The following is a 16118-nucleotide window of genomic DNA, read 5'->3' on the forward strand; positions in this document are numbered from 1 at the left end:
ATATATATATATATATATATATATATATATATATATAATATTCAATTATAATAATAATAAATGTATATTTAACATAATAACATCATATATATGTAATTTATTTGATTTACAACGCGATAAAAAAAAACGACATTTCATAAAATCGTGACACCCAACAAATGACATCATTTGGACCAATTGTCAAGCATAGTTGTAAAGACAAACTAAATAATTTAAACATTTTTTAAATATTTTTTTCATATTACATGTTATTTCACATGAACATTTTGGTGTGAAAACGTGCTTCATTGTGATTGAAATATCACATTGCAAAATGTATTCATGTTAATACAAACAGGCTTGATTTTCTTCATGTAAATATATACACAGTACATATATTCGCATGAAATCACTCGTTCTTGTGAGGTTTAGAGAGATTGACCAGCATCTATGACCAGACTCTATTAGACACTGCCATCTGCTGGTAGATGAGCGTTACTGCGTGCCTTTGCGTCAAACTGATCTGACCAATCACAGCACGCCTACACGTTTTGAATTAGAGCGGCAGTATGGCGGTGCTCAGACAGTGAGTTGTTTTGTTTTTATTGACGCTTTGAGGCGTCGTTCATTCAGTTACTTTCTTACCGTCGAAACGGTAGCAAACTGGAAGAAGAAAGGACTGTGTTTTATAAAACCGTAAACAAAAGAACTTTTAAAGACAGTTTACGAAACAGGATATCAACACTTGCAGGTCAGTTACAGTTATGGGTTTACGTAAACATGTATTTTTAAGCCATTTGACAGGTTATTCATCCCGGTGTAACGTTATTCTATATGCAACAATTACATTTGTGGACTGAAATAACGTTACATGTAGGACAATCTTAAGACATTTTTATAGTTAAAAGTCTTGTTTTTGGACCTATACGATTATGGAGAGATCAAAAGAATCCGAGACCACATCGTCTTTCAACAAAACCAAAGAAATAAACAGGACTTATGTGATCTCAGCATTCACAAAATGTGGAGAAAACACATTTAAAACACCATCCTCTGGTGCCAGACTCACTCTTCAGAGAAAACCAAGCAGCAGAGCTAACATTACTACAAACCACCATGAAGAAACCACACAGGAGAACCAAAGAGGAGAAAAACGCCTGACCCTTCAGCGCCGGACCAGAACGGGCTCCATAAACAGAGCCAAAGTCCTGACCGAACCCAATCCAGCAAAAGACACCCACGAAACCATCAGAACACCTGGGAAAACCTCATGGAGTGCTCAGAAAATCAGTTCTGAGAAGGTCAGTGCCATCCATGATGAAGGTAAAACCGTTTCGACACCTACAAGAAAAACCCAGTTTGAGAAATTGTCCGTCAAGAGAGATGTCTTTGAGAAACTGGCTGGTAAAGATGCATGTAGACCCATATCTATCAAACACACAACCGCTGGAAGACAGAAGCCACCACAGATGAGCAGTGATATTGGCAGATCAACATGTGGAGGAACCGCTGAGAAGGTTCAGATTGGTGGTTTAAATAGGCACATGACACCGGCATCACGTTCAGCACAGGTGAGGAGACCTACAGCCCTAATGAGCTCCACACCTCATGGAGGAAGCAGTGTTTCTAGAGCTGCTTCTGCTGAAGGACGCGTTGCTCTTGAAGCTGTGAGCAGAACAAGTGCTCTGCAAGCTCAGGAGCTGAAGATGGAAGACAGTGCGGTCACTGTTGCGGTCCGAGTTAGGCCTTTCAGTTCAAGGTAAGGAAATGTTTTGAAACTTTTATTGGTATTGTGTGATTTTTTTTTGTTTATTTTTTATTATTTTTTGTTGTTGTTGTTGTCTTGTGGTTTTGTGTTATTTATTTTTTGTTTTATTTCATGTTGTGTTTTTGTTTTGTTGTTCTTGTTTTATTTTATTATTTAGGGATTTTTTTGTTTATTTTGTTGTCTTGTAGTGTAGTTATTTTGTTGTTTTTTTATGTTTATTGTTATTATTTTAGAATATTATTGTGTTATTAGTAATTTTGTTGTGGTTTATTAGTTTATTTATTTATTTTGTTGTCTTGTGGTTTTGTTATTTATTTTTTGTTTTATTTCATGTTGTGTTTTGTTTTGTTTTTTATTTTATTATTTTGTGATTTTTTTTTTGTTTGTTTATTTTGTTGTCTTGTGTTTTTTGTTTTTATGTTTATTATTATTATTTTAGATTATTATTGTGTTTTATTAGTAATTTTGTTGTGTATCTTGTTTTGTTGTTTTGTTTATTTTATTGTAGTTTTGTTTATTTTATTTTATGTTGTGTTTTTTGGTTTGCTAGTATGATTTATTTCAAATTTTATTTATTTATTTATTTTTATTTTTTTGCGGCCTGTTTTGTTGTGTTGTGATTTTTATTTTATTTTATTATTTTATTTTATTTTACTTTACATTTTAAACTCTTATTTTGGTGGCATGTTGTTAGGGCTGGGCGATTAATCGGAAAATAATCGAAATCGACATTCAGAACCTATAATCGTTAAAATTTTTCCAGGAAGATTATTTCAATTACTTTCCCTTTAAAAACCACAAGCGCTCCGTTCCGTTATTCCGCCGACATGTCGATGGAGAGCTTAAACAGTATTTATACAGTAAAAAGTATTTACAGGATATACAAGGGTAATTTTATTTAGAGGAGATACTGCTTATTTTCTACTTTTAATATGAAAAACATTGAAAATTATTTATTTTGTTTCCAATAGTGCAAGTTATTTATTTTCACTAATTTAAGAAAAATTTGACTTTTCGTTTTAAGCAATGCTTGCTTTAATTTCAGTTGTTCAACACTGATGTTCAATTAATAATCATAAATCGTAGATAGTGTGTTTCCTTCAATTATTTTAAAATCAAGTAATGCACCCTTCATCCAAAAATCTCTCGCTTGTAATATGAGAACATATTTACTGTACAAAACTTGTCAGTGAACTATGAGGGCAAAAAAATAAATATTATATAAATATAATTAAATATAATTTTATTAATAAATAAAATAATCGTTCATTAATCGTAATCGGGTTAAAATGTTCAATTAATCGAGATTTTGATTCTAAGCAAAATTGCCCAGCCCTACATGTTGTTTTGAGGCAATTTTTAGTATAAAAAAATCATATCATGACTCTTTCTGTATAAAACCTAATTAAAAAATAATGAATATCGCAAAAGATATCTATATGTATATCCATCTATCTATATTGATCTATATTTATATTTATTATAAATTTATATTTATTTATTTTATTGTTTATTTATATAATATTAATTAATTTGATTTAATAATATATTAGTAATAGTTAAATATTTTATTTTTATTTAGTTATATTTATTTATATTTGTGATAAATGTATATTTATTATTATTATTATTTATTTTATTTATTTATATAATATAAATTAGTTTGATTTATTAATCTAACACTAATAGTTCAATAGTTTTATTTATTTGTATTTGTTGTAAATTTGTATTCATTATGAATTTATTTGATGTATTAATTTACTTAAATTTGCAACAAACATACTATTTGTTTCATGCAACCCTGTTACTGCATGATTTCCCCTTTTGTAAAAAAAATAAATAAATAAATAAAATTAATAATAAACTTGTGACACCCATGTAAAAATATTTATTTATTTAGTATTTTAAAACTTTTTTTCTTTTTTCAATTTAGTTTGACCTTTAGGGGTGAATGGTAATATTATGTAATTAATTATTATAATAATTTAATATAATATTGTTTTTATAATATATAATTAATACTATTATGTGTTAATATTATTGTGCACAGTGCCACTTACTAAGTTTCTATTTTTTGTGTTTGTGTTTTATGTTATTTTTTGTTGTTGTTGTTGTTGTTGTTGTTTTTGTTTTATTTTATTTTATTTTTTGGTTGTGACTTTATTTTGTAATGTTGTTTTAATTTTTTTTTATGTTTTATTTTATTTAGTTTAATTATTTTGTTGTTTCATTTATTTATTTTTGGTTTAGCCTGTTTTTATTTTATTTTATTTTTTATTTGATTATATTGGTTTTTAATTTTTTTTTGTTATGTTTATTATTTTTCCCTGTTTTATTTTATTTAGTTTAATTTGTTTATTTATTTTTTAGTTCGTTTATTTTAGTTAATTATATTTTAATATTATTGTGCAGAGTGATACTTACTAAACTAAACACTTCGCTATTTTTGTTTTTAGGAATAATTTTTGTTATGATTTCATGAATTGTTTTATTTTGTTTTGTTATTTTGTTGTTTTTGTTTTGTTTTGTTTTATGTTATTTACTTTAATTAATTTTTTTGTTTGTTGTATTTTTGTTTCATTAAATTTAATTAATTAATTTATTTTGTTATGTTGTTTTTTGTTTATTTTTGGTTAATTTTTGTTATGATTTCATGAATTGTTTTATTTTGTTTTGTTGTTTTTGTTTTGTTTTATCTTATTTAATTTAATTAATTAATTTTTTTGTTTGTTGTATTTTTGTTTCATTAAATTAAATTAATTATTATTTATTTTGTTATGTTGTTTTTTGTTATTTTTGGTTAGCCTGTTTTTATTTTATTGTTTTATTTTTTGGTTTTGATGTTTTGTTTTTATTTTGTTATGTTGTGATTTTTATTTAGTTTTTTTAATGTTTTATTTTATTTTGTTTCATTCATTTATTTATTTATGTTTGCTTATTGTAGTTATAGTTAATATCATTATATTTTAATATTATTGTGCACAGTGGCACTTACTTGTATTAAAACTTCGCTATTTTTTTTTTCCGTGTTTATAGGGAGAAGAATGAGAAAGCCTGTCAGGTGATCTTCATGAACAACCAAGAAACTGTTGTGCAACATCCAGATACTAAACAAAATTACACATTCACCTTTGACTTCTCTTTCTGCTCAATCAATGAGTCGGATGTGAGTTTTGCCAGTCAGCAGATGGTTTATGAAAAACTGGCTCGGCCCTTGCTCGAAAGAGCATTTGAGGGATTCAACACGTGTCTTTTTGCCTACGGCCAAACGGGTTCTGGAAAGTCCTACACGTAAGTGACAATTCTCTGTGAAACCGCATTTTTTTTTGTAAATGTAACAATAATACCCATTCTGATTTAGAATTATTTTTATAAGTGGCATTTTGGATGTGTTCTAGTATGATGGGTTTTGGTGAGGAGGCTGGCGTTATTCCCAGATTCTGTGAGGAACTTTTCTCAAGATTGTCCAGAACTGAAACCAAAGAGGTTACTTCCCCATATGATGATTATTCAATTACATTCTATGATTGAATTACAAATATAGCTTGTTTAACCTTTCTAAATGCAAGTTTATTAACGTTCAAGATTTCCTGCCATCTGGAGATGAGCTATTTTGAGGTATACAATGAGAAAATCCACGATTTGCTGGTGGCAAAAGACGAACAGAACCAGAAGAAAATGCCTGTAAGTGTAACTCAATAAAACACATGAAATGCCACACATGTTGTGTAGTTCCTTTGTCTACCTTATTGATTTATTCAGTCCTTTTCATGTCTTTTCTAGCTGCGTGTGAGAGAGCATCCTATCTACGGGCCTTATGTTGCAGACCTTTCCACGTAAGCAAAGATTTTATTTAAATGCCTGGATTTTGTTTGTTTATTTTATTGTTGGTATTTCAAGAAATGTTTAGTTTTTTTGTGGTGTTTTTTATTAATTTTTTTATGTTTTGTTAATTTGTTTCATTAATTTAGTAATATATTTTTATATTATATTATTTTATTATTAATATATTTTATATTTATAGTTTAGTTTTGTGTTTTTTGTTGTATTTTGTTTTGTTGTTATGTTTTGTTTCTGATTTTAATGTTTTGTTTTTTATTTTGTTCTCTTGTTTTTTCGAAAATATATATTTTTAAAATGTTAAAAATGTTCTTTTTTTATTTAATTTAATGAATTAATTTAATTATTTTTGGTTAGCCTGTTTTATGTTGTGATTATATTTTTTGGTTGTAGTTTTATTTGATTTTGTTTATTTTTTTTATTTTTTATTTTTGATCACTTCACTAGATCACTATTTAGATTAGTTAGGTTGTGTTTGTCTTTTTTAATGTTTTACTTTATTTATTTATTGATTTTTGGTTAGCTGTCCTGTTTCATTGTGTTGGGAATTTGTTTGCTTGTTTGCTTTCGGTTAGCCTTTTTTGTTGTTGAGATTTATTTTAATTTATTATTATTATTATTATTATTATTATTATTATTATTTTTTGTTGTTGTTGTTTTTTTTTTTTTTTAATTTTTCATATTTTATCATATTGTGTTTTTCATCTTTTTATGTTTTATTTTATTTTGTTTTATTTATTTATTTATTTTTGGTTAGCCTGTTTTGTTATGTTGTGGTTTATTTTATTTTTTGGTTTTGATTTTATTTTATTTCATTATGTTGTGTTTTTTAAATTCTGTTTATTTATTTATTTGTTTATTAGTTTTTGGTTAGCCTGTTTAGTTGATTTTTATTTGTTTGTTTTTTGTTTAATTTATATATTTATTTATGGTTAGCCTTTATTTTATTATTTGATTTATTGTTTTTCTTTTTTTATATTATATTTTATTTTGTTTTATTTATTTTTGGTTAGCTTGTTTTGTTGTGTTGGGTTTTATTTTATTTTATTAGTTATGATTTTATTTTGTTATGTTGTTCTGTTTTATTTAGTTTTTTAAATGTTTTATTTATTTATTTATTTTTGGTTGGCCTGTTTTGTGAGTTGTATTTTATTTGTTTTATTTATTTATTTGTTTGCTTGTTTATTTTTGGTAAACGCCTGTTTTGTTGTTGTGATTTTCTATTTTTTAAATGTAATTTAATTAAAAAACATTTTTTTGGTTTAGATTTTATATTATTTCATTGTTGTGTTTTTAATTTTGTTTAAAGTTTTATTTTATTTTGTTTAATAAATTAATTAATTTATATAATATATATTTTTGGTTAGCCTGTTTCGTGGTCGTGTTTTCTTTTCTTTTTTTTTTTGTATTTTATGTTTTATTTTTTTTTTTTAGTTAACCTGTTTTTTATTTTGTGATATTTATATTTTATTTAACTTTTTTATGTGCCACTGTCACTCATCTTTATGCTCTCTTTCAGCAATGTAGTCACGTCTTATGCTGATATTCAGGTAATTTCCCTAAAGTGTCTATTCATTTTATACATTCGTCATATCATTTTTATTCATACCATTAATACAACTCAAATTTTCCCTCCCCCATCTTCACAGACTTGGCTTGCACTCGGTAACAAACAGAGAGCTACGGCTGCCACCGGCATGAACGATAAAAGCTCCAGATCGCACTCTGTTTTTACTCTAGTCATGACGCAAACTAAAGTAAGACCCTCAGATTTATTTGCAATGATGTGCTGCTTTTACTTCAGCCAACAAATGAATCATTTAATGATGCATTTGTAATAGTTACAGTCATGTGATGATATTTTCATGTGCACAGACAGAGTTTGTAGAGGAAGAGGAGCACGATCACTGCATCACCAGTCGGATAAACCTGGTGGATTTGGCAGGAAGCGAGCGCTGTACTTCAGCCCAGACCAGCGGAGACCGGCTCAGGGTAATCCAGCATCCAGTAGCTCTGTTTATTGTGTCATGATTACCCACAGTGCATTCTGCTGCTTGCTTTTTCTGTATGGGATGAATGGGATTGTGATTCTTTAATAAATAATGCAGTGTTTCATGAAATCTTAAATCTGACATATTTGTAATGTGAGTATATATTTTTCACAGGAGGGAGCGAGTATCAACAAGTCTCTGCTCACGCTGGGAAAGGTGATCTCGTCACTGTCAGAACAGTCTCAGAGCAAAAAGAAAGTCTTCACCCCCTACAGAGAGTCAGTGCTCACATGGTGAGAAGATTTTGCTTATGAATTTATATTTTGTTAGTTTTATGTTTCACTGCAGTTTTGATAGTTTGACTTAAAAAACACCACCAACAACAACAAAAAAACAACAACACCGCTATTATTTTATTATGATTTTTAATATTTTTTATTATTGTATTTTATTTTATTTCATTATAAATCTCATATCTAGAAAGAGCACTGAAAATTGATATACAGTACAGACCAAAAGTTTGGACACACCTTCTCATTCGTGTGTCCAAACTTTTGGTCTGTACTATATATATATACATATATATATATATACAGGGACCGAAATTAAGTTTTTGACACACCGGCCAAGTTGGCCGGTGGATTAAAAAATCCACCGGCCAAGCTTATTTTTTACCTGCCAAAATTCTGAACGATTTAACACAGATATATCCAAAGCACGTTATTCTGTATATTATGTGTGCTCCGGACAGAGAGGAGTGACAATTCAAACAACAATAAGAAAAACAACTTTTTGGTCATTTTAGATTTTTTATTATACCGTAACTTGGAAATGTTTTTAACGAACTATCTGATCTAGTCAGACTACTTGTTTTCTTTGTCTGGCCTCCTGCTTCTGACGCAGTCTTTGTGCCACAGCAGGGTTCAACGCAGGGGCGTTGCTAGACCCTTTTTACTGGGGCACGTGCCTCAGTAAAAATATGCTGTGCCCCGGTAAAATCTCAAATTTGAGTTATAATTTGCGTTGATAATCCCAAAATAAAGACATTAAACTACAGCAACAACTGAATTACCGAGTAATGGGGGCCTGTGCCCCAGTAGAGCTTTAGGTCTAGCAACTCCCCTGGTTCAACGCTAAGGAATTTTTCTACTGGACCGATCAGGCCAGTGGTTCAGATTTTTACTGGCCCCACCAAAAAGAAAAAAAAAAAAGTTAATATTTATTTCTTAGCCACATACTTTAAATGTGTCAAAAGCCAAATATAACTATACATAAACTTTTTATTCAGCATAACTTTTCTTTAAATACAATTGATAATTTAAAGAATTAAAGAAGTATTTAAGATTTCCTTCAATTAAAATATATGCCAGCAGGTGGCGGCACGAAACTGAAATTGATCACTGAATCATATTCATTTGATTCGTTTGAATGCATGGTTCATTCAAGAATAAAGCAAGTGACTCTCTTTATGAATGGAAAATTGAATCATTTCACTAGATTCGTTTAAAAACACAGCAGTGTGACTTGTAGCCTCAATGTAAGTCACTTAATAATAACTTCTTGTTTATTTAACTGCTCTATTAAATCAATATCTCATTTACAAACTCCCATTAAAAAAAATATATTAAAAGCTGTCATCTTAGTTTCCGATATCACAAAGCTCTATTATAATCAACGACGCTCTCTGTACCGCAAGATCAATCTCTTATTTACACTCTCTCTACACTTTGTTTATAGAAGAATTCTTGAGATATATCTGTGAAACATTACAGTGCTGTGAACCCAGACACGTCGGCATTTGGCTTTCTGGTGTATTAAGCACTTACACAACAGGTACAAAGCAGCGTGCGTATTTATCTCTGCCATGGTTGATCGCGCCTTCTTGTTATTCGCGCTAGTGACGGGAAAAACTACAGCGAGTGACGCGATGCGCATATTCGCTTGGCTTTCGGTGTGAGCGCACCATTAGACTGTTTTTGCGCACGGCAAATGAAATGTTATTGACAAGGCAGCACTGGCCCGATCGAGGGAGCATCACAGAGATCCGTGAGACTGATACTGATTAACATTACTGGTGAAAAGATTTACTCGCCATGTGGCGGATGGCGCTTTAAATTGAACTCGCCAGACAGAGAATTTGCTCGCATTTGGCGAGTGGCGAGTGTTAATTTCGGACCCTGTATATATATATATATATATATATATATATATATATATATATATATATATATATTTGATCACCCTGTGATTTTGCAAGTTCTCTTATTTAGAAATCATGGAGGGGTCTACAATTTTTTTAGCATAGGTGCATTTCCACTGAGAGACAGAATCTAAAAATAAAAAAACGGAAATCACATTGTATGATTTTTTTTTTTTTTTTTAACAATTTATTTGTGAATTACTGTGTAAAATAAGTATTTGATCACTGGAGTCAATTTTTTTTTATATTTGGCAGAAGCCTTTGTTAACAATTACAGAGGTCAAATGGTTCCTGTAGTTCTTCACCAGGTTTGCACACACTGCAGGAGGGATTTTGGCCCACTCCTCCATACAGATCTTCTCTAGATCTGTCAGGTTTCGGGGGTGTCGCTGAGAAACACGGAGTTTCAGCTCCCTCCAAAGATTTTCTATTGGATTTAGGTCGTAGCGCAAATATGTGAATGAATGTTACGAAGTGTAGTACCGCTGGATTAACTGGTGACAAGGCAGAAATGCTTCTCTTTATCAAGGAAAATTTGCCATTAGTGCTCAAGTAATAGCATTTAGTACGAGCATTGTTATTTCTACCTGTTTGAAGACACAGTGCGCTTTTTGTTATTAAAGTTATTGTTGTGAGATGATCCTGTAATTAATGTTTAAAAAATAATATCCATATAAAATTCATTGAAGGAAAGTAGATTTTTGTATGCCTGCTTTGTTACTTATATTTTATTTCTAATGTTTTCAAGGCTCAGAGCACTTTATTTTGTTCAAGTTATTTTAATATGAGAAGATGCTGTAATGTTTGTACATTTCTTTTATTATAAAATAAAAACAATACATTGAGGAAAAGATTTTTGTTAGTGTAACTAATACTGTGTTAGTTACAGGAACTAATTTTATACCTTTTTCGAAGGCACAAAGCACTTTATTTTGTTGTTAAAGTTATTTTGTCGTAAGAAGATCCTGTAATGTTTAAAAATGTATTTTATTATAAAATAAATTTAATTAAAGAAAATATTTATGTATAGGCCTATGCTTTCATTACAGTTCTTAAAAAAATAAAATCGGAATCGGCAGGTCACACTTACTGAAGAATCGGAATCGGGCAAGAAAATTGCAAACGGTGCATCTCTAATAATAAAGTAATAATAGAATTGTATTTATATTATTTAATGTAGTTACATTTATTAAATAAATATAATTTGAATAATGATAATAATAATGTCACACCAGCATGGCCTGTGTCTACTCAGCAAAAAGGGAAAAATAGTTTCAAAAGTGCAGCAAAATTACATAAAGATTAAATGATAATTTTCCAAAATATTAAATTAAATAAAAAAGGAATTAATGAACAGTTAATGAAACACTGTGCACTAACAAATGGGTACTAATGAATTGTGCACAATAATACCAGCAACATTTATTAAACCTTCATTACATGATGTAAAATATTGCACAACATGCATGATTGATTGCTGACAAAAGCAGCATTAAGTGCTTCAGCTCCATCTTGTGTTCAGGTTACTCAAAGAAAGCCTTGGTGGAAACTCCAAGACGGCCATGATCGCCACCCTGAGCCCTGCGGCCACTAACATGGAAGAGAGCCTGAGCACGTTACGCTACGCCCATCAGGCCCGTATGATCATCAACATAGCCAAAGTCAACGAGGACACCAACGCCAAACTGATCCGAGGTCAGCAACAGTTACAGCTCTTTACTCTGTCTCTCCATGTTTATGTTCTGTCAGCTGTCGTCATAACCGTCAAGAAGGGTGTGTTGTTATAATAAACACTGCACCACACCTCTCCCCTAGAGGGCAGGACGTTCACTAGTGGGATTATTATTTATTATTAATCATATTTTTTTTATAATAATAATAATTATTATAATTTTATTGTATTATAGATAATTATTATAATAATTTATAGTAATTTTTTTTTTAATTATATTTTATTTACATAGTTTTTTTTTTGTATATTATAAGGAATGTATGTGCCGTATTTCTAATTTTCTGAACATTTTTATTTCCAGAGCTGAAAGCAGAGGTGGAGAAGCTGCGTGCGGCTCAGATGAGCTCTCAAGGCATCGAGCCAGAGAAAATGCGACTGTTTCAGCAAGAGATCACTTCTCTTAGGACTAAACTCTGTCAACAAGAGCACGATATGGCTGAGGCTCACAGGTGTGTGGATATAAACTACAAAACTCGGGTTATGACTCGCATTATGCAATGAAAATAAAAGAAAGTGCCATTTGATTTTGAGTCAAACAACATATTTAAGGGGGGAAATCCTGTAGGGAGAGACTTCATTATGTGGGAAGTGGGCATTATCAGAATGCTATCATTTATTATTATTATTATTATTATTATTATTATTATTATTATTAAAAGTTAAATATAAAAACAACAATACAACTTTATTTAAAAAAAATAACTGTTTATAATTATATAAATATGTTTATAAAATAATGCAATGCATGTTGTTATTATACATAATATATTAGTAGATAATTTATATATTATTGTAAATATATTATGAATAATAATAATTTATAAGTATAATTTTGTAACTAATAGTATATGCCTTATTAATATTCTTCTTATTATTATTAATATATTTATGTAAAATGATAATTGTTAAAATGTATTATAGCTCTAAATTATATCATTATTATTATTATTATTATTATTACTAAATCTTAATATTAATTACTTAATAATATAAATAATTTATAATTATTATGTATAACTATAATAATTTATACCTATTTTAATTATGAATAATATTATTATTCATAATATATTAGTAAATAATTAATATATTATTGTAAATATATTATAAATAATGATAATAATAATAGTAATAATAATTTATCATTTATAAGTGTAATAATTTAACTACTATTATTATTATTATTATTAATATATTTACAACAATATATTAATTTATGTAAAATAATAATTTTTAAAATTTATTATAGCTCTAAATTATATCATTATGACTATCATCATCAGCACCATCATTATTATTATTATTATTACTAAATCTTAATATTATTTACTTTATAATTATAAATTATTAATATCATTATGTATAACTATAAAAAGTTATACCTATTTTAATTATTATAAATAATATTATTATTCATAATATATTAATAAATAATTAATATATTATTGGAAATGTATTATAAATAATAATAATTTGGTAATATAATTTAGAGCTGTAATCATTTATAATAATAATTACTATTATTATACATAATAATAAATGATTAATATATTATTGTAAATACATTATAAATAATAATAGTAATAATAATTTATTATAATTTATAAGTGTAATAATTTAACTATTATTATCATTATTATGCATAATATATTAGTAATAATAATAATATTTTTTTGAAAATATATTATGAATAATAATAATGTATAATTATAATTTAACTAATAATCTAAAGCTGTTCTTATAATACAAAAAAATAAATAATATATTTTAATGATGATAATAATTTATTATTATATAACTATTATATAATAATAATAACAATAACAATAATATTTTATTGTATTATGTAAATATATTATGAATAACAATAACTTTATAAATACATTATAATTCAAAACTCTTTTAATTTAGAATTTTCTATTATATTATTATTATACATAATATATTTATGATTCTTAATCTATTATTTTAACTATATTATAAATAATAATATTAACTTATTAGAATTTAGAACTATAATATATTATTGTAAATATATTATGAATAATAATAATTTATTATAATTTATCGCTATAATAATTCATAACGATTTTTATTAAAAATTATAAATGAATAAATAGTTAATATATTATTGTAAATGTAATAATAATAATAATAATAATAATAATAATAATAATAATAAAAGTGAGGTTAGTCAACATTTAACAAAAAACAAACAAACAAACAAACAAACAAACATCAAGGGTACAAAATTAATCAAAAGTGTTTATAAATAAATAAATAAATCAATAAATCAATAAATCAAAAGTGACAGTAAACACATGAATAAGATAATATTTCAAATAAATGCTGTTCTATTGAACTTTGTTCATCAAAGAATCCTGAAAAAGAAAAGAAAAATATTAAACAGTACTGTTTTCAACATTGATAATAATGTTTCTTCAGAAACAAATCAACATATTGGAATGATTTCTGAAGGATCATGATGCTGAAGTTTAGCTTTGATCACAGGAATAAATTACACTTTAACATATATTAAAATACAAAAGTTATTTTTAATTGTAATTATATCTCACAACATTGCTATTTTGCTGTATTTTTGGATCAAATCGCATAAAAGACTTCTCCTTCTCAAAAACATTTAAAAATCTAACCAGCCCTTAAGCTTTTAGACGACAGTGTAGTTAAAAATAATCAAGCCTTAAAAAAAAAAAATCATGTTTCATGCTGTTTTTATAAGTGAATAAAATAAATGATACATTTTAATCCTTTGCATAAACCGATATAACATAACATTTTAAGAAACGCCAATATAACACCAATCCTAAATATTTACTAAAATCATTCAGAAGCATTCAGGAGTAACATCCCACAAATAAAACCATAACCTCTCTAATGTTTCTCATTCCTTATAAATCCAAGCCAGCAGGCCCGTAGCCAGGTTAGTTTGTGGTTAAGGAAGGTGGTTTTGGAATAGAAAAAGGTGAAAACGCATTTCGTGGCCGTCTCTCTGTAGTTCGCTGTGGTCGCAGCTCGCAGGATGTTAAAAGGTTGAAACAAGTTTGGCTGTTTTCCCAGCTCATGACATCAGTAGTGGAAAAGTTAAAGCTGTTCAGACGGAAAAGTAATTTTATTACATTTCTAATTATTTTTATATTATGTGATGAATACATGGAATGTTTCATTTACAAAAACGATTCAAATTATTTGCAACCCATATATAAACGCATAGAATATTAGTCACAAACTTCCAGGTTGTGTGTTAAGACGTTGCACGCATAATAAACGGAATAGTCCTTTGACAAACGTTTTTTTTAAATTACGTACGCTTACTTCATACCAAGGTTTTACAATCTTTGTGTCATTCAATGTGCGCAGAACTTGGAAAGAAAGACTGGAAGAGGCAGAGAGAAGAAAACGCGAAGAAACCAAAGAGCTGCAGGTAATGATTTACCCCTACGCTTGCAAATAACGCTGTGTGATGGATCGATGAGCTTTTCAAAATGTGTTTCATGGCCGTTTTCTTTCTCTTTCTTCTTCGCTTTCTTCGTCTGTTTATTCGCCGGGCCTCGTTCAGCGTGCCGGCGTCACCTTTAAAGTGGATAATCGGCTGCCTAACCTTGTGAACCTGAATGAGGATCCGCAGCTGTCAGAGATGCTGCTGTACATGATTAAAGAGGGCGAGACCAAGGTCGGCAAGCTGAAGTCTGAGTCGGCCCACGACATCCAGCTGTCTGGAGCTCTCATCGCTGATGAACACTGGTGAGACAAGTCACGTCCGCAGTCTACTACCACTCCATCATTCACTGCAGTTTTGATTTGGCATATCATGTTAAAAAGATTGGATTTGTACATTTTAAAGGAACAGTTTACCCCAAAATTCGAATTTTGCTAGTCGTTTCAAACTTGTTTGGCTTTCTTTCTTCTGTTGAACACAAAAGAAGATATTTTGAAGAATTTTGGTAATCAAACAGTTTGGTTCACCATTGACTTCCACAGTATTTTTGTTTTCCATACTAAGGAAGTCAATGGCTACCAGCAACAGTTTGGTTGCCAACATTCTTCAAAATATCTTCTTTTGTGTTCAGTTGAAGAAAGAAAGTCATACACGTTTGTAAATAATGACAGAATTAGCATTTTTAGGTGAACTATCCCTTTAAGTAAAACTATTGTAATGATGCTGAAGTGAAATATTAATATTAGATGAAATACCTAAGCTTAAAAACTGATAACAAGACTTTGCCTTGGCAACTAACTAGCTGACATAAAACTGAAAGTGTTAAATTAAAGTACTAAAATTACTGAAACTGCAATAAAAAAAGCTATGTAGAAATATAAAAAAAATAAAAATAAAAATGACAAAAGCACATGAATAAAAAAAAAGGAGTTTTTGTGACATTTTATCTCACAATTCTAACTTTTTTTTCTCAGAATTGCGGGGTATAAACTTGCAGCTGCAAGAATTGCAAGATGAAAAAGTCGCAGTTATTTTTTTTGTTGTTTTTTTTAGTGGCGGAAATGGGCTTGAACATGAACATGAACTAAAATAAAAATGAAAACTCAAAATATAAAAAAATAATTAAGCTGAATAATATAACATAAGTTTAA

The 16118-nt window shown here is 28.5% G+C and overlaps 1 protein-coding gene across 1 annotated transcript in view; it reads left to right on the top strand.

Annotated features, from left to right (window-relative positions):
* Window positions 1-650: 650 nt before the first annotated feature.
* Window positions 651-16118, top strand: part of kif14 (kinesin family member 14) — a 35542-nt gene continuing 20074 nt past the window's right edge. Inside the window, exons 1-13 of the mRNA XM_073844218.1 lie at window positions 651-1738; window positions 4784-5038; window positions 5146-5233; window positions 5333-5431; window positions 5531-5583; window positions 7107-7137; window positions 7237-7344; window positions 7463-7579; window positions 7753-7871; window positions 11301-11473; window positions 11812-11959; window positions 14889-14952; window positions 15088-15272. Of these exons, the coding sequence (XP_073700319.1) occupies window positions 912-1738; window positions 4784-5038; window positions 5146-5233; window positions 5333-5431; window positions 5531-5583; window positions 7107-7137; window positions 7237-7344; window positions 7463-7579; window positions 7753-7871; window positions 11301-11473; window positions 11812-11959; window positions 14889-14952; window positions 15088-15272 (2267 nt within the window). The 5' untranslated portion in view covers window positions 651-911. The remainder of the gene's footprint in view (window positions 1739-4783; window positions 5039-5145; window positions 5234-5332; window positions 5432-5530; window positions 5584-7106; window positions 7138-7236; window positions 7345-7462; window positions 7580-7752; window positions 7872-11300; window positions 11474-11811; window positions 11960-14888; window positions 14953-15087; window positions 15273-16118) is intronic.

This window comes from Garra rufa, chromosome 7 (genome assembly GCF_049309525.1).
Source record: "Garra rufa chromosome 7, GarRuf1.0, whole genome shotgun sequence".
Classification (NCBI taxonomy): domain Eukaryota; kingdom Metazoa; phylum Chordata; class Actinopteri; order Cypriniformes; family Cyprinidae; genus Garra; species Garra rufa.